The sequence below is a fragment of the Mus musculus genome, chromosome 8 (genome assembly GCF_000001635.26).
Source record: "Mus musculus strain C57BL/6J chromosome 8, GRCm38.p6 C57BL/6J".
NCBI lineage: Eukaryota > Metazoa > Chordata > Mammalia > Rodentia > Muridae > Mus > Mus musculus.
Window position 1 is genome coordinate 41190271 of NC_000074.6, and position 27709 is coordinate 41217979.

At 40.0% G+C, this 27709-nt stretch overlaps 1 protein-coding gene across 3 annotated transcripts; it reads right to left on the minus strand.

The window, feature by feature from the left end:
* Window positions 1–1163: 1163 nt before the first annotated feature.
* Fgl1 (fibrinogen-like protein 1) lies at window positions 1164–27708 on the minus strand. Of its 3 annotated transcripts, none has more exons than XM_011242187.1 (8): window positions 27544–27708; window positions 20157–20236; window positions 19427–19613; window positions 10175–10334; window positions 9382–9479; window positions 7044–7132; window positions 6688–6875; window positions 1164–1410 (listed from the first exon to the last, which is right to left on the minus strand). In XM_011242187.1, the coding sequence occupies exons 2-8, from the start codon at window positions 20217–20219 to the stop codon at window positions 1251–1253; spliced, it is 945 nt and encodes a 314-aa protein (XP_011240489.1). In that variant the 5' UTR covers window positions 20220–20236; window positions 27544–27708; the 3' UTR covers window positions 1164–1250. The 3 variants fall into 3 exon arrangements, with proteins under 3 accessions (XP_011240489.1, NP_663569.2, XP_011240490.1); NM_145594.2 differs by lacking the exon at window positions 27544–27708 and adding an exon at window positions 24816–24886; XM_011242188.3 differs by lacking the exons at window positions 6688–6875; window positions 27544–27708 and adding an exon at window positions 24816–24924 and having other exon boundaries at window positions 1166–1410.
* Between the last annotated feature and the right edge of the window lies 1 nt (window position 27709).

A 27709-nucleotide genomic window follows, 5' to 3' on the forward strand; every position in this document is an offset into this window, starting at 1 on the left:
CCTTTAATCCCAGCACTTGGGAGGCAGAGGCAGGCAGATTTCTGAGTTCGAGGCCAGCCTGGTCTACAAAGTGAGTTCCAGGACAACCAGGACTATACAGAGAAACCCTGTCTCAAAAAACAAACAAACAAAACACAAAAACAAACAAACAAAAACCAACTTACAATTTCATGTTTATGTGGTTGCTGTGCCTTTCTCCCTTAGCTGTGTGGGCTCAAGCTGTATCTTCTGAGCCTGGCCCAGGGTTAGCATGCAAATAGTTTTTGGAAGATCTTTCTTTTATCTTCACTTAAAAAACACCAATCCAGAGTTATTCAAGAAGATCCATTCATTGCCTAGTACCGAACAACTTAGATTTGAGTTTTTGGTTTTTTTCACTAACCTTATAACCAAAACTCAGATACAGAAATTCTCAGCTCAGCAGCAGCAACCTCTCCCAGGGGCTGACCTATGAAGTAAGATGAGGCCTCTGGTTACTTCTCCATTGTCAACCAACATCATGTGTAAAATAAGGCCTATGAAGAAAGGTGGAAACAGCAGAAATATCCTGAGCATGTGAGTAGTGCTTATACCTTTGAAGAGCCTGGACTGCGCTTAACAGTTTAACTCTGTAGCCACAGACTTTAATCCAAAGCCCAACGTGTAATACGTATGTAGCTGATTTGGACAAAACATCATATTTTGCCAGATTTTGTCTCTCTCTCTCTCTCTCTCTGTCAGTCGCGTTATATATGATTTATTGGTTTATTTTGGTTTTTTTGTTTGTTTGTTTTCTTTTCCCTAAACAAGATTTCTCTGTGAAGTCTTTCCTGGCTATCCTGAAATTCGCTCTCTAAACCAAGCCAGCCTTGAACTCAAAGATCCACCTGTGTCTGCCTTCCAAGTGCATGGATTAAAGGCGTGCACTAAACACACCCGGGCATATGTGATTTATTATTACAAATTTAAGCTTGGGTTATTAGTTAATCATGTTAATCAGTCTGTGGTGTTTTCTAGACAGTTCTAACCTCTTCTCATATCAGTATGCACATAGCAATTTGGTAAACATTAACATAATCTGCATTTATTTGGTGGATGTTGTGTATCTGCTGAACTTAAAGTACATTAAGTAATAAAGGCAGTATGAAGAATGAGAAGTCACACACAATTACCATGGCCATGAGTGTGTTATTCAGAATTATATCTTTTTCAAATATTTATTTTCAAGTAAACCAAGATGAATTACAGAAAGGAGATCCCAATGAGGGCAACTAAATAATATTTGGAATAAAATCACTTGGCCTAATTTTCATAACCACAGATTTCAAGGAATACCACCACCCATGCCAGGTGTACCACACAACACCATTATCCGTTTCTGCCCTGTAGGAACCACGGTAGTAAACACCGTTCAGGTTTGCAGAGTGACACCTAGTGGGAGAACAGAAGAAAACAGAGCAATCAGAAGGAAAGTACTCTTGAGAAACTTGCTAAGAAATGATTAGAACTTTTAGATAATGACTTCTGCCATTTTCCCACAAAACTTTCATGTTCTCAAACCTGAGACTTTTCTACAACCAAATGTTATTTAAACAGGTGAGTTTCGGTCCCATAGTATATGTGACGATCCATCCCAAATCACTTGGAGTGTTGAGAATTAAATAACTCAGTTCTTTCAGTTTTCCCTCTACCTCCCCCGCCCTCTCCTTTCTTTTTCATTTTTCTTTTTTTTTTATTGAGTGTTTTTTTTTCTTAAAAAATATTTATTTATTTATTTATTTATTTATTTATTTATTTATTTATTTATTATATGTAAGTTCACTGTAGCTGTCTTCATACACTCCAGAAGAGAGCATCAGATTTCATTATGGATGGTTGTGAGCCACCATGTGATTGCTGGGATTTGAACTCAGGACCTTTGGAAGAGCAGTCGTCGATCTTAACCATCTCACCAGCTCCTATTTTTCTTTTTTTGAAGCGGCAGTTTCTCTGTGTAGCCCTGGCTGTCCTGGAACTCACTCTGTAGACCAGGTTGGCCTCAAACACAGAGATCCTCCTGCCTCTGTCTCCCAAGCTCTGGGATTAAAGGCCTGTGACACCACTGCTTAGCTTAGTATTTCAGTTCTTAGTAGCTTTTAAACAAAAAGGAGAAGGAAAAAAAAAAAAAGCAAAGAAAAACTTCTTTGTAAACTTCACCTACATCCTCCCAGTTGAGCAGTGTTTATTTACCTTGTGGTTGGCCAGGAAGCCATGATTAGCAAAATAAGACTGGGGGGAGGGGCTCTGCTGCAGCTTCCTGGGTAGTTGGTGCATCCAAGTTCTCTAATCTACAGCCAAGATGTGTGAGGAGAGCATTGGGGGCTGTTTCTAGGAATTCGGCAGGAATTTGACATTGGGCTAGGACTAGGAAGTAGGCTCCAGGTCAATACAGCTGAGGAAAGTATTGCATTCCTTGTATTTTGGTCATTGTGATAAACCCCTAGATGCAGGGACCACAGGACTTTGTTTATTGCCTTGTTTGATTACTTTGATTGTTGCCTTGTTAATCGATTACTTTGTTTATGCCTCAGGACTGAGCTTACTCTTTGTATGTACCTAGATTGTTATAAAAGCAGACTGGAAAAAACAAACCTGCTTTAGCTTCAGCACCTGCTGGAGTCGTCATTCATGTTATACTGTTGTCTAATTGTCTTTTTCTTTCCCATCTTTCCACCTCCACCCTGTTGAGGTGACTGAGCTGGCCTGGTCAGATGTGGCTTTCACTAGTCAGATCGCTTCTTTGAACTGTTACCATATCAAATATTTCCATCTTCAAGAGCAAACAGGACCCAAACCTCCTTTTAAAACTCCCCCAGCTATCATCAAATAATCTATTGTCTGGGTTGCCAAGTTAATTTTTTTACATATATGGCACCAATCTAGATAGGTTTGTTAGAGTATCATAAAACTCAAATATTTCCTTCTTCCTCCTTTGGAGTACACTCATCTGTCCTTGGCATACAAAAACTTCTATGTTACAGTTTGTTCTAATTTTCCTGATATAATATTAATCACTGGTTTTTTGGTTTTGTTTTGTTTTGTTTTTTGGTTTTTCAAGACAGGGTTTTTCTGTGTAGCCCTGGCTGTCCTGGAACTCACTCTGTAGACCAGGCTGGCCTGGAACTCAGAAATCCGCCTGCCTCTGCCTCCCAAGTGCTGGGATTAAAGGCGTGCGCCACCACTCCCAGCCACTGTATATTTATTTATTGCTATAATGAATGAAAACATATCAGCCTGAAGGCTGTGAAAAGAATATTCAGAAGCAGTTCTGGGGGAAAAAAAACAACTCTGGAAAAAATATTGAGTCAGAAAAGCCTATAATTCATTCATAAATGCAAAGTAGTAGGCGTGGGCCATCACTAAGCTTCTGATTTACTTTTATTGGTCACCCTGGCAGCCATCCTAATTTGAATGGTTAGGACTAATTGGAGCCATGCGTCCTAAATCTGCAAGGCTTCAGTATTCATTGTGTTTTCAAAGTACCATGAGAAGTAACATTTAAAAAGAAAAACCTCTTTATAAATAAATACTTGGGCATATCTTTATATAGAGGACGTCTGCCATATGAACTTTCATATTTGGACTGATTTGGAGCCTATTGAGAAATGGACCATAAGGCCCACGACTTAGCATTCAGGGATGGGTGTGTCAGTAGCCTTCAGTTTCTAGCCTGGGCTTGACACTGCTTAGTGGAGACTGATACTCGGAGGTAACGAAGCAGCTTGTAGCTTGCAGGTGTGGGGCATAGCAGGTAGGGGAAATCACACTTGCATTAAACAGGAGGCCCACAAGGCAGCAATGAGTGTTTTCGTTATTTTTCTACTGGTTATGACTAAATGCCATACAAAAACAACTTACGGGAGGAAGGACTTATGTTGGCAAATGATTCAGGGGTTGGAGCCTTTCCCGGTGGAAAAGGCACAGGGCACAGGCAGGGAGGGCAGCTGTGACTAGGCTCCTACCTATTGTGGGGCTGGACTATACATACACAAACCTGTGGGGGGCGCTGCAATTCCAGCCTCAGTAGCGAGAGACACTCACAAGTGCCAACAAGTCACGTAGATTAGATGTGACACAGAAGACCAGAGTACAGACGAGGCTTCTGGAATAATTTATTTTCTCTCTAGGTTGACCAGTAGTCCGTGGGTGCCTCCTGCTACTGAATTGTTTTGTTCTCCTCAACCCCTATTTCTAAAGTCAGCTCTTAACATTTATTTGCCTTCCTTAATGTGTGTACAACTGCCATTCGGGCACAGAACAATCAACCAAAAATCAACCAAATGGACAAAGTACACACGTCAGAACTCAGTAATGTTAACGGTTATGTCTTCCAGTCTATTCAAAAGCAGACATTAGTGAATGTTCACAGATGACATTGTTATCTGTAGGTAAGTCTTAAATAATGCTTACTTAGAACTTTTTTTTTTAAGAACAAGAAAGCCACAAGGGAAGATTATCACTTTGTTTCAAGTTTTCACAGTAGGAAAAAGTGATTTTCCTTCTCTTCCTTTCACATTGTGTGTGTGTGTGTGTGTGTGTGTGTGTGTGTGTGTGTGTGTGCACTCTGTTTTCCTAATAACTGGCCAAATGTTAAATAGACTCATCTTTTGGAAAAGTAAAACCCAGGGGGAAATCTGCTATTTTTGTTTGTTTGTTTGTTTTCGAGACATGGTTTCTCTGTATAGCCCTGGATGTCCTGGAACTCACTTTGTAGACCAGGCTGGCCTCGAACTCAGAAATCTGCCTGCCTCTGCCTCCCAAGTGCTGGAATTAAAGGATTCCACCACGCCCGGCTAAATCTGCTATTTTTACACTTGTATAAATTTACTGTAACTGATGGTAATATCTTAAACTCACTGAATCTGAATTGAATATACCACTCTAAAGTCAGCCAGGCATGGATGCTTCTGCCTATAATTCTGCCAACCTGGGCTACATGAGTTTCTGTCTCAAAAGCTGGGAGGTGGGGACAGGACAGAGAATAATAATAAAAAAAGAAGCATATCTCAGGTTCATACAATGAAGAAATTTGTATCAGAAGCCAGGGTGTGTGTACTCCATAGTAGAGTGCTTGCCTATGATCCACAAGGCTCAGGATTTGAGCCTCAGAACCCAGTCCCCCAGCTTCTCCACACTCAAAAGAATGAGCTCGATGATAAACAGCAGCTGGGGTAGGATTAAGTTTCAAGACTATTGTAGCAATCTTCCCTAGATTGGAAAGGCTTATATTCAATGAACTAATAAAAGTTAATATGGGAGCTGGCAAGATGGCTCAGTGGTTAAGAGCACTGCCTGCTCTTTCGAAGGTCTTAAGTTCAAATCCCAGCAACCACATGGTGGCTCACAACCACCAGTAATGAGATCTGACACCTTTTTCTGGTACATCTGAAGACAGCTACAGTGTTACTTATGTATATTAATTAATAAATCTTTGGGCTGGAACAATCAGGGACTGAGAGAGTGGAGTTGACTGGAGCGATCAGGGGTCCTAAAAATTCAATTCCCAACAACCACATGAAGGCTCACAACCATTTGTACAGCTTCAGTGTACTCAAATACATAAAATAAAAATAAATACATTTTTAAAAAAGTTAATATGGAATAAAAGGAGCATTAAAATTACAGCAGTAACAGTGGTTATCTTGTAAGATATAGGGCAGTGAAAAGAGCTAGCTGAGTGTCACAAATTCCTTCCTCCCTTTTTCCTTTTCTCTTTCTTTCTCTTTAACATTTAACTTTATTATAATATTTTTTTAACTTTACTGTATGCATGCTCTCTACTTCCTCCCGTCAACTAGTGGTGTTCTGCTTATAACAAAAACATCCTCGTAAAAGTAGCATTCTGAGGGCTGGAGAGATGTCTCAGCAGTTAAGAGCACTGGCTGCTCTCTCCCAAAGACTCAGGTTCAATTCCCAGCACCCACATGGCAGCTCACACCTGTCTGTAACTAGTTCCAGAGCTTCTGACAACCTAACACGGATATATGTGCAGTCCAAACACCAATGTACATAAAATAAAAATAAATTTAAAAAGAAGTAGAAGGCTAGAGAGATGACTCAGGGGTTAAGAGCATTGACTGCTGTTCCAGAGGTCCTGAGTTCAAATCCCAGCAACCACATGGTGTCTCACAACCATCTGAAATGAGATCTGATGCTCTCTTCTGGTGTGTCTAAAGACAGCAACAGTGTACTCACATACATAAAATAAATAAATAATTTTTTAAAAAGTAAAAGTTTGATTTATTTCCATGACATGTTATTGGAGAATTTGGTTTGTTGTTTGTTTCTTTTTCTTTCATGTAATTGTTTGTTTGTTTGTTTGTCTGTTTGTTTTCAAGACAGGATCTTGCTAAGTGGCTCAGGCTAGCCTTGAATTTGGTATGTGAACCAGACAGGTGTTGAGTTTGGGGTGATGCTCCTGTCTCTGCCTCCAAGTGCTGGAGTTACAGAAACGCCAGACACACCCAGCTTTTCTGCCGTACTGGTCAGGCTTCACTAACATAACTCAATGAGCAAGTCCTCAGAAGCACCTTCAAAAGCTGAAGAGTTCTAGAAAGGAGGATTACTTAACAGTATCACAGAGGTCGACATTACATCACTCATTATAGCTAAGGCCCGTCAGTGAGGTATCATTAGTGCCATTACAACTGGGTCCGCAAAGTGTCCAACCTGTTAAACCACCAGCCAGACTGCTCTTCCTCAGCACAGTTTCCTTGGTAATTGTCGTTATCTCTGTCCCACGTGCTGAACTTCATCCTTTGGTGACTAGCCCACCACTGTACTTCAGGATGAAAAGTTCCTGACAGGGAATCTCCAGCTGTGCCAGAATATTCTCCAATATTTAGTTCATAAAAAGACTAAAGGAAAAAAGGAGTCATTTTTTACTATCAGTGGGAAACGTTTTGAAAACACGTTCAGTAAACAAAACAGGTTATATTGCATATTTTTATTTCTACAGACTTTGGGGCTTAGTTGCATATTTTCAACATTAACTCAAGACATTGTCTATATAAAATTTTTAGTACCTTTTTATCACCAACTTTAAAACTTTGGTATTGTGCGAAGCTGCTGTTTTTCTCAAAATCTGTCAGGTCGATTTTTAAAGTGTAGTCTCCTAAAACAAAACAAAACAAAAAGCCAATAGAAACAGTAAGAAACTGTAGTTCTGTTTGTTTGGCTTTTAAATACATGTTATGATACTGACTAGTCTTAAAAATAAATGGTGGGTTTGTTTTACTTCAGCCAAGAATCAGTTTTCAAAGAATAAACAGTGACACTACTGTGATACAACGTGAATGTGTTATTGTTTATTTTACTTGAAAACAATGACAGCAAAATAGTAAAGTGGAAAAAAGTCTACTAAGTAAAGAATACAAACAAAATAATAGTATGATTCACTTTGTTTAAAAAAAAAACAGAGATGGTATTTTTAGTTAATAGATTAAGAAATCTAGCCTGGTATTGTTGGCATACACCCTTAATACCAGCACAGGCAGAGACATTGAGTTTGAAGCCAGCCTGGTCTATAGAGTGAGTTCCAGGACAGCCAGGGCTACGCAGAGAAGCCCTGTCTTGAAATAGTCAAAAGAGGAAGAGGGAAGGTAATAAATGAATCTTTGGTCCAGAGAAAGCAGGGACTGAACGAGCAGAGTTGACCTGAGGTATCAGGGATGACCAGAATGAGCAGAGGTCCTAAAAAAAAAAAAATCAATTCCCAACAACCACAGCTACAGTGTACTCATATACATAGAATAAATCTTAAAAAATATTAATCTATGAAAGAGATAGAATTGCATGATAAACATTACATATTTGGCACACACACACACCTCTTAAAACTAGGATAATTTATAGTTTGAGGGAAAGGAAGCCTTTTGTAGATTTAGAGAGCACGGATCACGGGGGAAGGTATGACCTATCAGGACTGTACAACCTCTTCAGCTACCACTCTCATATCTCCAATATCCTTGTCATCAGAAACCCACTGATGACCTCGAATATAATAGACTTCAGCAGTTGCCTGAGCTGGGCTGGAACAGTAAGCCTGTGTGCTGCCAGTGTGAACACACTGAGCACTGTTCCTAGATGGGGCTGACTGCAGCCTCAAGCTATAAGCAAGGTGAGGAGGAGGATGGATGGAGGCCAAAGAATATAAAAAATAAGTACCAATGAGTTGTTATCAAACATAAAGCTGTATACAAATATCGGACTCTGTAGTAACGCAAGTGAGTGTGTATGGGAGAATTGTATAGGGGTTCACAATTTACATGAAATTATCTATTTTATGCTTTCTGTTATGGTCTAGGAGTTGCTTCACAAACCATAAGAACACTAATCTCAGTTAGACAGGGATGGTTTATTGAACACACACCCTGATACTGGTCAGACCAGGGATGTAGCTCAGGATACCTGAACTGTGACATCAAACATTTCCCAGAGCAGGCTTATAAAGGAAGAAAACACACACACACACACACACACACACACACACACACACACACACACACACGCACACACAATACTAATGAGACCATACGCCGGGTGCTAGCAGTTCTGCCTTGGTGGTCAGCTCTGACTCAAACCTAACAGTTCCTGTTGACCCTTGATTTGATGGGTCTTACACAAAGCTTTGTAGAACTTCTTAAGATTAGCAAACTTCATACAGAACATTCAGAACAAAACAGGGCATGTGGTCAGCGTGTCCTTGCTCTGAGCCGAGTCACTTCTCTGTGTCAGTGACTGGCAGGCACGGGACAAAATGGCTACAGCTATGCTGGGGTAGTCGGGTCAGACCACACCATTTTCAAGACTTCTTCTTTTTATATCTATATGTAGGTGTCTGTGTGAGTAATGCCACATGTGCGTGTGCCTTCAGAGGCCAGAATTGAACACTGAATTCCCTGGAGTTGGAGTTACGGGCAGTCATGGCCTACCTGATGTGGGTGCTGGGTGAAACAATGTAAACTGTTGAGCTCTGAGTTTTCTCTAGCCCCAAAAGTACTACTGTCTTTCAGTGGCTTATTACAAGGTATTATTGTGGTGATAAATTTTACACACACACACACACACACACTCAAGTCTTTAAAAGTGTTTTTGACAACACATTTCCATTCAAGGACTAGAAAATATACACTAGAAAACTGAATATTCCCTACCAACCTAGTTTCACTTTTCTATTTTAAGCAATATCTTACAAATGGGATTATGGCTCAGCAAGAATCATTACATCTAAAAAAAAAAATGACTGATACAGAGTTTTTTTCTATTGCCTATGATCTAGTGGGAAATACTGCATGGGTTTAGTTTCATAGTACTGGGGACTGAGTCTAAGATGTGCCTCTTGCACGCCAGCACAAACCTTACCTTGAATAGTTAGCAAGTTAATGTTTTTGTTACCCAGCCAGTATTCGCCATTGTTTTGGACAAAGTTTCCAAAGCCATTTTCATAGTCATTCCAACCCCTGAAAAGTTTACACTGAATGTTAGTTTTAGCAAAATACAGACAGACACCTGCAGTGCTTAAGTATCCTCATACTCTCTCATCTCCAGTATTCTCTTGAGTAGCTTACTCATTCTCAGGTACTCAAAAATGAGAATGTTTCTGTCACATGAATAAATCTGAGACATAAGAAGGCTTAACTCGGGCTAGAGAAATAGCTCAGAGGTTAAGAGCACAGACTGCTCTTCCAGAGGACCTGAGTTCAAATCCCAGCAACCACATGTTAGCTCACAACCATCTATAATGGGATTTGATGTCCTCTTCTGGTGTGTCTAAAGACAGCTACAGGGTACTCATATACATAAAATAAATAAATAAAAAAGAAGGTTTAACTCACAAATATCACATATGCTATGCCAAAATAATTACTTGTTAAAAGCAATTATCTGTTGGCCAGGCAATGATAGTGCACGCCTTTAATCCTGGCACCTGGGAGACACAGGCAGGTGGATCTCTGAATTGGAGGCCAGTCCAGTCTGCAGACTAAGTTCCAGGACAACCAGGACTATACAGAGAAACCATGTCTCAATAAAACAAACCAAACAAAACCAAAAGAAAGAAATAAACAAGAAAAAAAAGACAAAACCCAAAACAAAATGAAAAGCAGAAAAGCACAGCCTCCCCTGCCCCAAAGCCCCCAAAACAAAAAGCAGTTACCTGTTAAAGTTCTCACTGCCATCAGATCGTCTCTGAATTACAGTCCATCCCCCTCCATCAGACATGTCACAATAAACAGAGAATTCTGCCAGGCTCTGAAGAGGTTTGATTTTGTAAAATCCACTCTGCTTAAATCCGTCATTGTAAATCTCTGAACAATCTGTTTACAAAAACAAGATAATATAACATTTATTATGTCTTTATTCCTGAGATTCAGTATCACTGGAGACAGATAAAAGCAAATGAATGCGTGAGTAGTTCTTAAAGTGCTGTCCTGGGCATCTTCTAGTGGATATTCAGAAAATCCTGTTTTCTTTGCTATGATTTAATTACCATTGACTTCTTGATCATGAGTTTGGAATGATAAGGGGGGAATGAATGAAATAAGGAGCATTTATTATTTTTGGAGAAAGTAGGTTAAAAACAAACCACTTATGGGGCTGGAGGGATGGCTCAGTGGTTAAGAGAACTGGCTCTTCTTCCAGAGGTCCTGAGTTCAATTCCCACAAGCACATGGTGGCTCACGACCATCTATCATGTGGTCTGATGCCCTCTTCTGACATGCAGGTGTACATGCAGATAAAGCATTCATAGACATAAATAACAAATACATTTTTTTAAAAAGTCATGTGTATTCAGCTTCTGCCTTGTACTTAAGTGGGACAGCACAGTGAAACTTAGCTGCCCAGTGAACTAAACCATGAAAATATAAATGTGACAGCATACAAATATTACAATATGAAATATTTTGGCTTAAAGTCTTATTGAATATTTGGGACTGAACACCAAACAGTAATACTGTTATGTTTTTTAGAATCTTTCGGTTTCACTACATTTCTTTTAAATAACTCACATATTCTTGGATGTTTTTGTTAAAAAAAAAAACTGCAAGCTTTTACGCTTCCTTTCATTCTTGCCTTTTTCTTTGCCATGGTATTTCTTTGTCTTTTGAAGTTAAATAGCTACTAGTTAGTTACCAAAGAGTAATAATTAGTTTTGTTTTGTTTTGAAGTCACTTAAGGTAGGACAAGCTAATACCCACTGGGGCGCATGCTAGGCCACTGGTTCTCAACCTGTGGGTCGCAACCCTTTTGGTAACTCTCCAAAATTATCTATATTATAATTCATATCAGTAGCAAGACTACAGTTATGAAGTAGCAATAAAAATACTTTTAGGGCTGGGGTCACCACCTGTGAGGAACTGTATTAAAAGGTTGCAGCATTAGGAAGGTTGAGAGGCACTGTTCTAGGCTGATTTGAGTAGATTTGGAAAGTATGAGTATGTGTTATGTAGGTGCCCCAGCAGCTTGCACAAGATTGGAGCAGAGCCCACTACAAAAAAAGTGGTCTCAAGAATAGCCAGGCACAGACTTCTGAAAACTTCTGAAAGTAATCACATAAAATCTCTTCTATATCTTACGTTTATCCTTTTGTTACTTTCCTCTTTAAAAATTGTCTTATGACTGAATTACATAAGTCTTATAGAGTGTTTTAAAATTCTTTAGTTCGTTGTTTTGATGCTACATTGTCAGCAATATGAAACATATCGTATTAAGAGTGGGCAGTGGGACTCAGGAAAGAAAATAAATAGACTTCACAAGGCTGACTTCAATCATTGTATACCGTTGGTAAACTCTTGATCTTTGGAGTGATTTAGGCTTTGTTCATGCATTTCTTTTCAAGATTCAGAAACACAAGTATTCTTTATATGCGCTGGATTATAAAAGGGGTCCTGTTAGGTAACTAAACAAGGAGAAGATGCCCAAGTACAGTCCACTCAATGGTATTTAAAAGCTTATGTCTTGCGGTCAAGTATATCCTAAAAGACTTTCATTAAAAGCATATTTTCCCTGGGCTAGGAAAGAGCTCCTTGTTTATAGTTGATCTCCTATCAAAAGAGCTGAGTAGCAAAGACTCACAAAGTTCAAACTCTTTTCCAGGAAAATATGAAAATGATTAACTTGCTTTAGAAAATTTTCACGAATACTGGGATTTCTGCCAACACTTTCTGTTTGTAGCTGGAGTTATAAGCTGTTGTGAGTTGCCTGACATTGGCTTTGGGAAGCAAACTTAGGTCCTTTCCAAGAACAGTACGTGCTCTTAAGCACTGAGCCGTCTTCCCAGCCCTTTATAGGGCTTTTAAAAAGGCATGATTTTTAAAGGCTCAAGTGCCACAAGAAAAAGGCCCATGAGAGCTTCTCTCTGATAAACACTGCATTACTCTGGCTGTAGAGAAATAGTTTCCCCTATGTGCAGAAAGCAAGCCACTTAAGGAAGACTGTGTTTAAGCTTCAGTAAGTAACATCCCAGCTTAGCAAGAGTATCTTTTTCTTCTTGTTGCTGTGGCTGAAGCTCAAGGTTGAAAACTTATGACTGAAAAAGACTCTCCCCTGCCCCCAATCACGTTGATGTTTTGGTTTGTTTGTTTGTTTGTTTGTTTGTTTGTGAGAGTGCATGACTGTTCCAGGCTATCCTATTTTTACTAGTCCAGTTAACTCTAACTTCCCTACCTGAATTAGTTTCCATAGCACTGGGATTACAGATGTGTACCATCACTCCTGGAATACCTTGCATTCTGAATTTTCTTTTCAAATGTTAGCAACAGGGGTCACCTACTAGTCTACAGAGAATTCTGGGACATGCCAGAACTAGCCTTACCATAGTTAGCCTCATTCCCAGATGACAGAGGAAGAAAAGTGACAATGAAAAAAGATACTGGCCCACAGGGGATTACAATGCTCTTGTGACACAGAGTGAATGGGATGTTACCTCTAAGAGCAGGGAGGACAGTAGATGGTAATGTCCATGCATATATGGCTTTATTGTTTTAGGCTAAATGTTATATTAGAAATCTTAACTCACGCAATCCTGACAACAAATAAAAAGTTCCCATTTTATGAGGAGGGAACATGAAAAACAGAGGTGGTTAAGTAATTTGTCCAGGGGCCATAGACAGTCAAGGAGACTTTGAACTGGGTGTCTAAAGGTACACCTTAGCCACTACCCATACTGCCTCAGGAAGCTGCCATGGAAACTGGAAGCTTCCGTAGAAGCCATTGTAGAGCATCCCAAGTCATTAACCAAAAAGACATGTTGCAGTTGTCACCCCCGAATGTGAGTTTGATACAATAAATTTTAATTCATAAGTCATTAGCCCCCACATGTTTAAAAAAAAGATAGTTTAATTATATGCTGTGAACATATGTGATTTATACATTATTTGCAAAAATTACTAGGTTGGATGTAATTAGATGTTTGCTGGCATATGATGAATTATAGTTCAGAGAAGTAACTAATTTACTAACAGTATAGTGTCTTATAAATAAAAACAAAGACAAATAATTTATGCAAATCATATGCATGAACAGACTGCTTAAAATTTAAGGACACCAGAGTATAAACTTTGTTATATTATAGTACATTTCAAGTTTGTTTTTAATTAATTATTTTTTAAAGTTTGATTTAATGTGTATGGGTATGTATATATGTGTACCATGTACATGTCTGGTGCCTATGGAGGCCAATGGAGAGTGCCCTAGAATTGGAACTATGGTGTGAGCCACCATGTGAGTGTTGGGGATTGAACCCACATCCTCTGTGTAAGAAAGTACTTTTAATTACTGAATCATCTTTCCAGCCCCTATATTACATTTTTATTAAAATTTGTACTATATATTGTGTGTTAGTTTTTGCAATTATACTAAAAACCAAAGGATAATCAAACCATATCTATATTTCTGATGTTATTTCCTCTTTTCTTTCATGCCTGGACCACATATGAAGACCATTAAATCCAAATATACATATATATATATATATATATATATATATATATATATATATATATATATATATTTTGGTGTTTTTGAGACAGGGTTTCTCTGTGTAGTCCTGGCTGTCCTGGAACTCACTTTGTAGACCAGGCTGGCCTCGAACTCAGAAATCCACCTGCCTCTGCCTCCCGAGTGCTGGGATTAAAGGCGTGCGCCACCACGCCCGGCTTTCAAATATATTGAGTTATAGATTTATTTTAGGTGTTATATCCAGAAACAGTCACCTAGAATAACTATTATTCATTTTATCACCATAACACACACACACACACACACACACACACCCTACCATATAAAACATATTGACTTTACTCCTGTTTGCACAGTCAATCTTGCTCTGACCTTGACATTTTAATTTTCCAGGAACTGACTTCTTGCTTTATTTCTTAGTGCCTATTGTTTCTCAGATCTGCTCCCGAGCACTCTAAAGACAGAGACTGAATTTCTTTAGCACCTAAGCCTCAGTCTTTCCTTGACTGGCTACCCAGTACCTATAACCATTGAGTGCGTGTGTGTTTGTATATATATACATATATGCATATGTGCATATATGCATATATACATATATACGTGTATATATATGTGTGTGTATATATATGTGTGTGTGTGTATATATGTGTGTGTATATATATATGAAATATCTTTTGTAATATTTCATATATATACATATATATATACATATATATATATATAGTGTAATTTGATCCTATGTGCCACAGCTTCCCATGTTTTCCCCTTCCATCTCAGCCATAGAATGAAATTTAATGAGAAGTCTGACCTGATCCTTAAACATTTCATCCACATCCAGCAGCAAATTTACAATTATTTTTTGACCTGCAGTGATGCTTCATTAATTAGCCTGGCATAGAGTGCAGGCAGTGTTTGTAGACAACTCCGCATAGGTCACTTATATTTGTACACATTTTTTTTCTACAGAGTTTATATTCTAGCCTATGTTTAAAGCATACTTGTTGCAAGATTTCCCCTGCCCAATCACATTAGGGCAGTGGGAGGCCTGTGATTGGACAGGAAAAGGAAGACAGACCTAGGAGTTGGGGAGACAGATAGAGAGGTCTCAGGAGGAGAAGGAAGGAGGAGAAGCCAACATGGAGGCAGACAGACAAGAAGAAGATGCTGATCCCGTGTGGTTTTAAACAGCCACAAGTAGCTAAGATTTTTCACAAGGTTAGAAATATTGTGATAAAGCTTTTATCATTATCAATTGACTCTGAAATTATTGTATTAGCATCTTGTAAAGTGTGATTTTATTATATAAACCTGATTGGATAATTAAGCTTAAAGAGTCATGTTTCTACTGGGTAATTAGGTGTTGAGATGGCTGATCATGGGGTGTGTGGGGAGTTGTGTGGAAGTGAGAGGTACTCGGGACCTCCCCAGAGAGATGGCCCAGCAGGGGCTGGAGTAAACAGTGGGACTGGGATCATGAAGAGCATAATGTTGTGGCCTGCCAGTATCAATTTGGGGTTGGAGAATTGAGGAGTCGATTTTTTAGTATTTCCCGCAACACATACTTGTATGGCAGACAGCTAGATATTGAGATAACATCTCCTCCTGGGCAGACATTGCTCTCTTTGCTGCACACTTGTAGAATCCAAAATAAGTTCAAGACCACCCAGCCCCTTCCCCTGTGAAGGGACTTCCCAAACTGTATAGTTTTAGTGGTCAAAATGGCTAAGCCTGCAGCTGCCAAAACAAGATTAGCTGTTCTCAGAGAAATGGCTATAACAAAAATAACAGTTCTCAGAGAAATTTCCCTACCCCGCCCCACACTGATTTCTGAGAAAAACCACAAACCGCCCTGACCTTGTCGCTAGAATTCCCTGTGACGTTAATAGCTGACCCATAAGTTCAAAATGTACTGCTGCTTTGCTGATAACCCACCATAAGGGCAGGCAAAGTGAGTCACTAGGACAAAAGTAGTCACTGTGCAAACCAACCAATGCCTGAAAAGGTTACTTGCTATACCAATTAGAATAAGCCAGCTACCCTGTTGCCTAAATCTGCCTCTTACAAGGTATAAAAAGTGTGTTCTTTCTTTGTTCAGGGTCTTTCCTCTTGCCTGTGTGCTGAGGAGGGTCCCCAACATGTTGGAATAATTAAAAACCTCTTGGGTTTGCAGCGATGGCAATCTCTGTGGTCTTTGTGAGTGAGGGTCTTTTGACAGACTCCAATACACTAAAATAAAGATACCATCTACCTTGGAGGCTAAGGTTAGACATCTTTAACCCTCTATAAAATACTGGAGTTTCTTCATTCCAGAATGTCCGGTTGTGACATAGCCTCATAAACTGCTCACATGAGACCTTGGGATTTGAGAAGAAGGGATATTAATATAAACATAGAACTTATATCTCTGACCCATTAGCTGTAGCTCTCTGCAAGATCCATACAGGCAAGCTCGTTAGTTTGCAAACAGAGTGAATTCTCAGGCCCCTCCTAGTTTTTGATAAGCATCAGCACTTTAGAAGGTCATCAGCCCCTCTGAATGACTGGCCATGGCAGATAATCACTGTCTTCTAAGAATATTTACAGAATCTGATTCCTTGAAGATGTGGCCCGACCCTTCCTTTACTGTCTTAACTTAGATTCTTTGTAGTTTCTTAGAATGTAATTTCTGTGTTTTTGCTCATGGAACTTCTTCAAACTATCCCTTTGTGTTTCCTGGGTCCCTTTAGCCTGAAATATCCTCAGTTCTGTTATATGTTCTAGAGCCCCAGCTATCGTTCTGTGGTGTCTATCCTACTGCAAGTCAATGGCTCAGACCTTCTCTGATCTTTAAAGAGGAATCGAGAATGCTGGGCGGTGGTGTCACATGCCTTTAATCCCAGCACTTGGGAGGCAGAAGCAGGCAGATTTCTGAGTTCAAAGTCAGCCTGGTCTACAGAGTGAGTTCCAGGACAGCCAGGGCTACACAGAGAAACCCTGTCTCAAAAAAAAAAAGAAAGAAAGAAAGAAAGAAAGAAAGGAAGGAAGGAAGGAAGGAAGGAAGGAAGGAAGGAAGGAAGAAAGAAAGAAAGAAAGAAAGAAAGAACTTTAAAAAAAAGAAGGAGGAGGAGGAGAAGGAGGAGGAAGAGAAGGGAGAGGAGGAGAAGGAGGAGAAGAAGAATCTGGGTAAACATGAGCATGTTCCTGACACCGATGCTCTATAGTTCTCACGACTCTAAATCCCACATGTGGTTTAAATGTAAAATGTCCCATAGACCCATGCATTTAAACACTTGGTCCTCAGATGGTGGCCCTGTTTTCAAAGACTGTGGAACTTGCAGGAGGTATAGCTCTGCTGGAGAAAATGGGTCCTTAGGGACAGGTTTGATGTTTAATGCCCCTCCCTACTACTCTTCACTTTCTGCCTGCTGCTACAGATGCAGTGTGACCAGCGGTGTGGCCTTGTCGCCATGCTTTCCCTGCCATGATGAAATGTATCTCCTCAAACTGTAGACCAAAATAAATCCCTTCTTCCTTAAATTGTTTCTAGACAGTTATTTTCCTCAGTGGTGAAAGTACTCCCCCAAATGGGGAGGTTTTATTTCTGTAAGACTGACATGTCTCTGACATCTATTTTTGAATATAGTCAGACAAATTTCTCAGTTTTTATTTGTTCATCGATTCCCATTTCTTCCATCAGTAAACATGAAGGGCAACCATGTTTCAGAACGCTGATAGTCAATGGTGGTGGTGGTGGTGGGATGGATAAAATACATTTGACTGGGGTTAGAGAGATGTTTCAGACATTAATAGTTTTGGCTGCTCTTCAAAGGCAGATGCCCAGCACCAATGCGGAAGCTCACAACTGTCTGTAACTCCAGTTCCAGGGGATCTGACTCTCTCTTCTGGCCTCCATGGGCAGCAAACATGCAAACAATACACAGGCATACACATTCAGCCAAAACATCCATACATATAAGATGGTAATAAACATCTTTAAATGCATTGGATATCCTTCCAAATCCTACACCAGTTACTTGATCAAGCTAGACTTGATATTCATAAGCAGAGATACTAAAACACATAATGTAGTGGCGGACAGAGAAGACTGAAGAAAGAGCTCTAGACACTCTCCTCTTTGCTTCTAACCATTATCATTTACTCTTACAGAATCCATTCCTATGTCCAGGAAATCAAAGGGATATTATTCTCTGGGGAATAGCGATGGGGGCAGTGGTGTTTATACTGTGCTCAAAGTTCAATATCATTTCATTTATAGGAGATAAATTTTGCTTAATCAAAAGGAAAAAAATGTCAAACCATTAAATGTACATATTTAAAACCTACTCTTATTTTCCTTAAAAATTAGTTGTTTTCTTTTCCCATCATTTCATTCTATTCATTTATTTTTCAGAGGAAAGGACCAGGTATGGTAGCACACTCCTGTGTTCTAGCTACTCGGGAAGTTGAGGTAGAAGGGCTGCTTTCACTCGGAAGTTCAGCCCTAGACTAGACAACACAGAGAGACCCAGTTCAAATAATCAGAATGAAAAACTACATACACGTGAAAGGAGGAAAAACATAAATAAAAACAAAGTTTGAATATAAACATTCTCAACTATAATCTGACACTTATAGGTGAATATTTTATAATATGTTGTCCTGCTTTCTTATTAAGATACAGGAATTATCAGATACTTACTATTCATATCATAAACTCTATGACACATTCTAGAGAGATTAGGGTAAAATATAAAAGAAGACATTTTAAATTGATGAAGTGAGTCATGTTGCTAATCATTGGAATAGGCATAGCTTTCTAGCAAAATGTGAACTCAGTTGAGGGTGGTAAGAGGCAAACCTGAAATCCCAGCTGTCTTAGTTAGGGTTTCATTGCTGTGAAGAGACACCATGACCAAGGCAACTCTTATGAAGGAAAACATTTCATTGGGGCTGGCTTACAGTTTCAGAGGTTTAGTCCATTATCATCATAGTGGGAAGCATGGCAATGTGCAGGCAGACATGGTGCTGGAGATGGAGCTGAAGAGTTCTACATCTTAATCCAAAGGCAGCCAGAAGGGGTCTTGTCTTTTCCAGGCAGCCAGGAGGAGGGTCTCCTCTGCACTGGGCAGAGCTCGAGCATTAGCAGACCTCCAAGCCCACCCCTACAGTGACTCACTTCCTCTAACAAGGCCACACCTCTTAATAGTATCACTTCCCTTGGGCCAAGCATATTCAAACCACCACACCAGCACTTCCTGCCCAGGCAGAAAGACCGTTAAGTACCAGGCCAGCCTGAGCTATCTAGTGAGATCCTGAGTTGAAAACAAAACAAAACAAAACAAAAAAACAAAACAAAAAAAAACAAAGCTGAACAAAGAAAAAGCCCAAAGTCACTGAATGTTTAGCATCATCATTAGCTATGAATGTTCGACACAAAGGTTGAAACATTTAAGAAAAAGCCGGTTCTGACCTGCATACTGCTTCTTGCCTCCAAGGTCAATGAAACTGTTCTCCGATCCTTTATCCAGAAACTGGACTTCCTTCTCATGCAAGAGCTGTGCAATCATGGTCTGTTGTTGTTTGACCCGGGTCTCAAGCTGGTGCACCTGAGCCCTGAGCCTCACCTGCTCCCGCAAGCAGTTCTCACTCTCGAGGGCCTGAAAGGCAATGTGCATCTCATGGTCTTGGAATAGAAATGTTGCTAACAATCTAGATAACCCTTGATGCAGTGTTGTCTCCCACTCCTATCTCAGAATGCTATTTCAACCAGGGAGCCATTTTATTTATCCAATAACTTTGAATAAGTTACTCCTTTGTCTTTTGGGACTTATAGATGGAGACACAAGTTCATTGATATCACCTTCCGATAATCTTAGTAGTATATGCCAATGATGTTCAATATTGGCCCAAAACCAATGCTAATTATTATAGCCAGTTTTGAATGCCTGATATCATGTGAAGAGGAAATAACACAGGCAGCTTAAAAACATTTCACTGATTTGTTGTGGGTCCTGATTTTTTTTTTTTATTTTTAAGTGTTTAAATGTTACTATGTGCCACATGTCTCCACAGAACTCTCTCATTCCTTCTACCCTTAGGTTTTAGTAGTGGCAAGATAACAATAGGTTCTCTGGAAATTAAAAAGAAACTCCATTTCAGAGCAGGCTGTACTGAGATGACAGTCTGCACAAGAGGCTTACCCAACCTTCCCTTCCCATCATCAGAGCAATGGCGACCAGGACGAAGCTGTAAATCTTTCCCATTCTTCCCACTGAGAGAACTACAAGAAAAAAGAATTCCTCATGAGACCAGATTAAGTTCCAGAGCACCTGAGGGTTAGCCAGAAATGTATCCTCTATTTACCGTCCAGCCTTCTGACACACAGAACGATGGGAGTCAACCCCATCGAAGCTTAGAAATAACTGAACCTGCTCAATAACACAGACACACAAAAGGGTTCAGTTTCATCAAGGCCTCAAGTGCGCCGAGTCAAGAGAGTCTCTCCTTATACAGAGAGACCTGGGACCATATTTTGGCCCAGCCTGAGGAAATTTTGAGATAATATTCTTAGTTTATTTGGACATGCAGGTGCTAAATGAATACCAGATAACGATGTGAAATACTAGTCTTTTAAGAGGAGAATTATTTTTATATTTAGAAGAAGAAAGTTGTTAAGAGGAGGCTGGTGTGCACTGTTCTTTTTTCTTTTTCTCTTGGTATTGTTTGTTTTGTGGTTGTTTGTTTTTCTAAGACAGGTTCTCACTATGTAGTCTCCTGGTTAGGCTAGAACTTCCTATGTATGCCAGGCTGGCCTTGAACTCACAGAGACTTACCTGTCTCTGTACCTACCTCCCAAGCGCTGCACACTGTCTTGATATCTTAATATGTAGGCAAGAAATCATAGTAATATAAGATCTTTAGTCCTGCATTATTAAATTTGTGGGAGAAAGCTAACGTAACAGCTGCTGTTTCTTTTCCCTCTCACTCCTCTCCCCTCCTTCCCCTTCTTCTCCGAGGTCTCATTATGCAGCCCAGGCTAACATCAAGTTCAAGACCCTTCTGCTTCTGTATAGAATACCCACCTGGCTTCCATTCACCAAGGTTGCCTTTTTGAAGGCTGAAGATCAAAGCCCAGGGGCCTTGTGCACTCTAGGCAACTTTTTCTCTGCTAAGCTATACCTCAAGCTCTTTAAATCAATCCCGAAGCCATGACCCCGGTTGAAAATATTTGCTCATACTCAATAGCTTCTGGCTGCCACTGCAATGCTGAGTTTTTCATAAACTTTCGAAGCGAATGACAAAAAAATATTGTTCGCACAGTTTTAGTCTTTATACACAATGCTGGAATAAAAGTATTTATTGATAGAACATATGACTGCTAATGTTTTTCACCAATTACCTTATCTACCTTTTTGTGGCAATATAAAGGGTTCCTAAATTGTGTTATTCGCTGGGACCTGCAGGGAGGGTGGGAGACATGTAGATGACAACACAGATATGAAACAGAATGGGACACTTCAATGTCCAAAGATTAAATTCTATGTCTACAGGTGGTAGTATTAAGACTTTAGAGTTTTGTTGCATTCTATTCTGTTTGTTGTTGTTTTGTATTTATTTAGACAAGACTCTCTCTAGCCCAGACTGGTCTGGACTCCCTGTGCTTCCCAGGCTAACCTTGAACTTGGGGCTACCTCTTACTAAACTAATACTACAGATGTGAGCTACTAGACTGTCTTGAAGGCTTCCAGGTGATTCCAATGAGTAGCAAAATTTGAGCATGGTGGTTTTACTTTTAAACAATTATTCAAGCCCACACCTACAAATAAGGAAGGTCTCGGGTCCCCTGGCATCAGTAAAAAGTAGTCCTAGAATGTCAAGGGCAGTGATCAATGGAATACATTTAAGGACCCACATAGAAGTCCAGCTTCCCGCAGACACCTGAGTTTTGATAAAGAGGCCAACAATACACATTTGAGAAAAGACACCATCTTAAAAAAAAAAAAAAGGTACAAGTCAAACTGCATCACCAAGTGTAGAGGAATCAAATTGGATCCTTATCTCTCACTCTGAACAAAACTCAATTCCAAAGGAATCAAGGACCCCAATGTAAGACATAATACCCTGAATCTCAAAGAGGTCACTGGCACAGGAAATAACTTTCTGAGTAGGATCCCAGAAGTGGAGGAATTAGGAGCCCCATGAAACTAAAAAGCCGTGGCAAAGAGCATGATCATTTGAGTGAAAAGGCCGTCTACAGTATAGGGCAAATCTTTACCTGTTTTACATCTGACAGAAGATTACTATCTGGAGCATACAAAGAACTCAAAAAACACCAAGGAAACAAACGACCCAACTTAAAAAAAAAGAAAAAAGAAAAAAAGAAACATGGAACTAAACAGAATTCTCAGAGGTAAGTTATAAATCTAGATGAGAAACATTTTTTATTTCAACAGAATATATTTATTTGTTTAATTTTTAAATATAGCAAAGGATAAGGAGTTACAGAGACAAAGTTTGGAGCTGAGATGAAAGGATGGACCATGTAGAGACTGTCATATCCAGGGATCCACCCCATAATCAGCATCCAAACGCTGACACCATTGCATACACTAGCAAGATTTTATCGAAAGGACCCAGATGTAGCTGTCTCTTGTGAGACTATGCCGGGGCCTAGCAAACACAGAAGTGGATGCTCACAGTCAGCTAATGGAGGGATCATAGGGCTCCCAATGGAGGAGCTAGAGAAAGTAGCCAAGGAGCTAAAGGGATCTGCAACCCTATAGGTGGAACAACATTATGAACTAACCAGTACCCCGGAGCTCTTGACTCTAGCTGCATATATATCAAAAGATGGCCTAGTCGGCCATCACTGGAAAGAGAGGCCCATTGGACTTGCAAACTTTATATGCCCCAGTACAGGGGAACACCAGGGCCAAAAAGGGGGAGTGGGTGGGCAGGGGAGTGGGGGTGGGTGGATATGGGGGACTTTTGGTATAGCATTGGAAATGTAAATGAGTTAAATACCTAATAAAAAATGGAAAAAAAATATAGCAAAGGATAAAAATCTCAATTTAATACCCAACACTTTATTTGACGATCTTAAAAGCATTGAATTCTCAACAGCTGTACATCCAGAGAAACATTTTTGTTTTAATGTTCAACATGCTTGGCCGTTAGGGATAGACTAATTAAAACTACTTTGAGGTTTCATCTTATCCCAGTCAGAATGGCCAAGTTAAAGAAGAAGAAAACCAGCGGCTAGCATGGATACGGGGAAAGAGGGACTATTATCCACCACTGGTGGGTAGAGGGAGAATTTTGGTTTTTTTAAAAACCCATTCATGTTATGCAAATATGTTTTTGTTTTAATCCCAGGTGTGGGGTATGGGATGCTTCAGATTGTCCACAGCAGCTAACTATGATTCGTCTTGTGGTCTGGCATGGGTGTGATACTGCCAGCTGAAGATATTTTATGTTTGGAATTCCAGGAACTCTTGCGAGGCTAGAAAAATGCCCTAGCTCCAAGAGGCTGCGGCAGCTACTGGTCTCTGCTGCTGCTGTTTGCCCGTCTTTCTTGTTGGCTGGATGACTGCCTGTTTCTAGTTGTAGATATCCTGATGATGGAAGATTGGTTTTCCTCCAAGGAACTTGATGCCACTACTCATCAGGAAGTAGTCTAAAGAGACCTGTTCTCCTTTCCCCTCTAGCCTTCTTTTTTGCCTACCCGGGATTGGGCGGTTGGAAGGGGTTGGGGTAGAGAAGAGTGGTAGGTAAAAGAACCTAATAAAGTAGCCAAAAAGTATGGTTACAGGTAGGAGTATAACTGGTCCAGCCACTATGTAAAGGTTCCTCAAAGAGCTAGAAGTAGATCTACCATGAGATCCAGCTGAATCACTCTGGATCAGATACCCCAAAGACTATAGTTTGCTGTTACGGTATGAGTACACCACGGTCATTGCTGTTCTATTCATGGTAGCCAGGAAATGGAAGTGGCCCCAATATCCAACTATGATGAATGGATAATGAAAACCTAGTAGTACACTGACAAGAGTCCTACCCACGAGAGTCACATTCTACCACTGAACTGCACCCCCACCTTCTTAAAATGATTTATATCAAATAAGAAAGCCTGTCTGAGAGCAGATATTTGAAGGTAATTTCAATGCATACCTTTATAATAATTTGAAAATATAATGATTTCTAATTCAAAATACCTAAAGCAAAAATACTATAAAAGAAATACAACTAGGCATAGTGAATGATAAGGATCAGGATGATGTTATATAAACTAGATGTACCAAATAAGGATGGTTTACTAACATGAATAATGAAGACTAGATTGTCAGTGCAGCTGTGTCCAATCGGAGAATGTTGTATTGATTTTATAATCTCCATCAGGGATTTCTACCCTGCCTTTGATCATTCATTCAGTTCCCAGATAATATATATTCATAATTATTTATATTTTAAATATATTTTACATTTATAATAAGTCTTAAAAGCACTAGAGCTGGGCAGGTATCTAGCCTCTATGTCTATTTCCCTGCAAACAACCCTGAGATATGTCTTGCCATATTTCACCTTGGCCAGTCTTACCCTACTCTGTTTTTAATTCTGTAGGCTGAAATGGAAAGTTCTACTGTGAATCCCCATCTAACTCATTTGAAATACAAGGAGACTAGAAACTAATTAAATTCTAAATCTCTCCTCCAAGTTGCAAGCAACTCTGCTTTATTGTCAGTCATCTCAATCTCTTTCGAAAGCCAAAGGCTACTTTCTGAGTCCTGGTGTCTGCCATTCGCTGTCATGAAAGAGTCACCATTATTACAGTCCAGTCAGCAGTACAGATAATAACTTACCTCAAGTCAAAATGAATCAGGACTTAGCTAGGCTCAGTCCATCCACACAGAGCCTCCCAGGAACTTCTAACTGAAGTCAGAATTACAAACGGTTTTCCCCATTATTTGATTAGAGGCAGGCAAAGTTGACTCTGGCTCTAATCCAGAAACAACATGAGGAAATCAGTTTTACTGGAAGGAATAAAAAACAAAAAACAAACAAACAAAAAAAACCAAAAAAAACCAAAAAACCAAAAACAAAAAAAAACAACTGGAGGGCAAGCTCCAATACTTTTTTTTTTTGTCTTGTTTTGTTTTGTTTTGTTTTGTTTTTTGAGACAGGGTTTCTCTGTGTAGCCCTGGCTGTCCTGGAACTCACTTTGTAGTCCAGGCTGGCCTCGAACTCAGAAATCTGCCTGCCTCTGCCTCCCAAGTGCTGGGATTAAAGGGGTGTGCCACCACCACTGGCCCCAATACTCTTATATTCTCAATTTCTCCTCCGTGCAGGACATTTTATTGGATTACATATCTTTATGTCAGCCTTTTATAGTTGTGTTCATCCAGAGAATTTTATACTTCATCCTAAAAGTCAAAGCCATCTGAAACTTTGCCTTACAGATAGATAGTAAAGTTAAGAAACTGCCAGCTGCAAAGGAGGAAACTAAAGTATCATTTCAACTAAGACAGGGACAGAGGCTGCGTTTTTCTTAGGTATGAAAACACCACCACCACAAGCTTATAACGGACGCAATGGACCCATCAGTTTACTTGATCCTTTTTTATTATGATTTTTCTTTATTCTTGAGAACTTCAGATATGAAAACATGAAATATGACCATATCCACATCCCATTCTCCTCCAAGTTTCCCCATGTCGTCTTCCCAACTTCACCTTTTTTTTTTTTTTTTTTGATACCACCCTAAATTCCCATCAGGGCAGCACATGTGTGCATGAATCTGGGACTGTCCATTAGTAACAGCGTTCTCTGATATGTAAGATTGTGCCCCTTCCTGTAAGCATTAGCCATGCTCTTACTAGCTGTTCTTTTTGCTTTTAAAGCCTCTGGAGCCGCTTTTATTGTGTAAAAGGTAACTTTTTCAGTTCCACTAATCTTGTGTAACCATCTCAGACTGGAAACCAGGTGATCGCTTCTCGTCGATTTTGATGTAACGCAAGCAGTTGTTTGCCATCTGTTCTGTTGCCCCTATTTCTTAACTCAGATTCCGGTAAAAAGTAGAGTGTTTCCCTTCTGTCCTAGGTGAGTCACTGAGCAGAGAGCTTTGCCTGTATTTGACCTTCCCATTAAACACTTTCTGACGATTGACTTAGAAAATTTGGAAGTTCTTATAGAAAAGTTAGTCCCAATGGCTTAAAAAATTAACAATAATAAGGCAATGACATTTAGGCTGAAGTGATCTACACACACAGGAGGGATGAAGTTATGGCATTTGAAATAGTAGAGAATTCAAACCGCTGATATTAAAAGGAAAGCGTGGAATTTTAAAGCTAATGTGACAATGACCACTGTGGTGAGGTTAGTATTTTGAATGTATCTTTCTTGTATCTTTATTGCTTTCTCCACACTCAAAAAAAAAAAAAAATTGACAAGCTCTACTGTCACAGGCGTCTGCAGAGGACACAATAGTAACTAACAACAAGAACTGCCGCATTCGCTACAAGTTCTACAAGCCAAATAGTAAGAACAGGGTTTCCTTTGCCTTTCGGTGATGCTGAGTTTTAAACCTATGGTGTAGCACATAATGAGAATCTGCTTTACCCATGGGCTATACACCCGCTGCCAAAGCTGTTAGAGCTGCATTGACTCAGCCCCCAACACCCTACTCAGCTATCAGCTGTCTCCTTTTCAGTGGGGAAATGGGCACAGAAGTTTAAGCAACTTGCCCAAGGTCACACAGCTAGCAAGAGATGGAGCCAGAACTCAAAGGCAATCTGGCTCTGAATTTGTGATCCTCACAATGAAAACTAGGTTATGCTGTCAAAGACTTGGTTCAAAAGCACTGTCCTAAAAGAAACTCAGGAAAAGCTAACAAGACAGTAAGAACAAAATGTTTGGTCGATGTGCTGTGGAGGCATGCCCCAAAATGCCATTTGTAGGGATTTGATTTTGGGGTGGGGGTGCAGAATAGTATAGAGGAACGGTCATAAAGATAAGAGGTGGGCTCTCTACTGTGGCATTAGTCACAAGTTGGGCCAGCCAATAGATGGGCATTTCCTCAACTTCGGCCCCATCTGTATCTCTATACATCTTATAGGCAGGACAAATTATGGGTCAAAGGTTTTGTGGGTGAGTTGGTGTCCCCCTCCCTCCATTGGAAGTCTTGCCTGGTTACTAGAGGTAGCCATTTCAGATTCCTTATCTCCAATTTCTAGGAGTTTTTGCTAGGGCCATCCTTATAAGTTCCTGGGAACTCTGGACAAAGATAGGGGAGATGGAGGAAGGAGAGTGGAGGGGGAAGAGAGGGACTGGAAGGAGAAGGGGGAGGGGAAGCTGGGATCGGTATGTAAAATAAATAAATTAATTAATAATAATTTTTAAATGATCAGAATTGTTGAAATAAATTTTATGAAAACCCTAGCAGCAAGTTCGCTACCCGCCCCAATAGTCTAGGTTCCCAAATGAAAGGCACACACAGCCTTTATATTTTAATGTACCTTAGTCAGCTCAAAAGGTAGGCCAGACTGTCTAACTTCCACTACCTCCCGCCAATAATTCCGAGTTACTACTTACTAAATTCTGTGTTCTATCTTGGCTGCCCTGGACCCAGCTGGGCAGCCCTCTGGGCCGTGCTCTCCTGGCTTTTTCACCTCGCGGCTATGCCTCTCTGTCCTGCACTAATCTCAGGCATGGTGTCTCTCCTCTCCTCCACACTCTCCCAACGTAGGACCTCCTTCTT

Excerpts from the sequence above, each read along its gene's own strand:
- Fgl1 (XM_011242187.1), bottom strand. The coding sequence starts at position 20,219 with ATGGGAAAGATTTACAGCTTCGTCCTGGTCGCCATTGCTCTGATGATG. Across the intron at positions 7,133-9,381 it reads TAACTTGCTAACTATTCAAG|GAGACTACACTTTAAAAATC; the intron begins GTAAGGTTTGTG and ends GTTTTGTTTTAG. Across the intron at positions 1,411-6,687 it reads TCTGGCTGGTGGTTTAACAG|GTGTCACTCTGCAAACCTGA; the intron begins GTTGGACACTTT and ends TTCTCCCACTAG.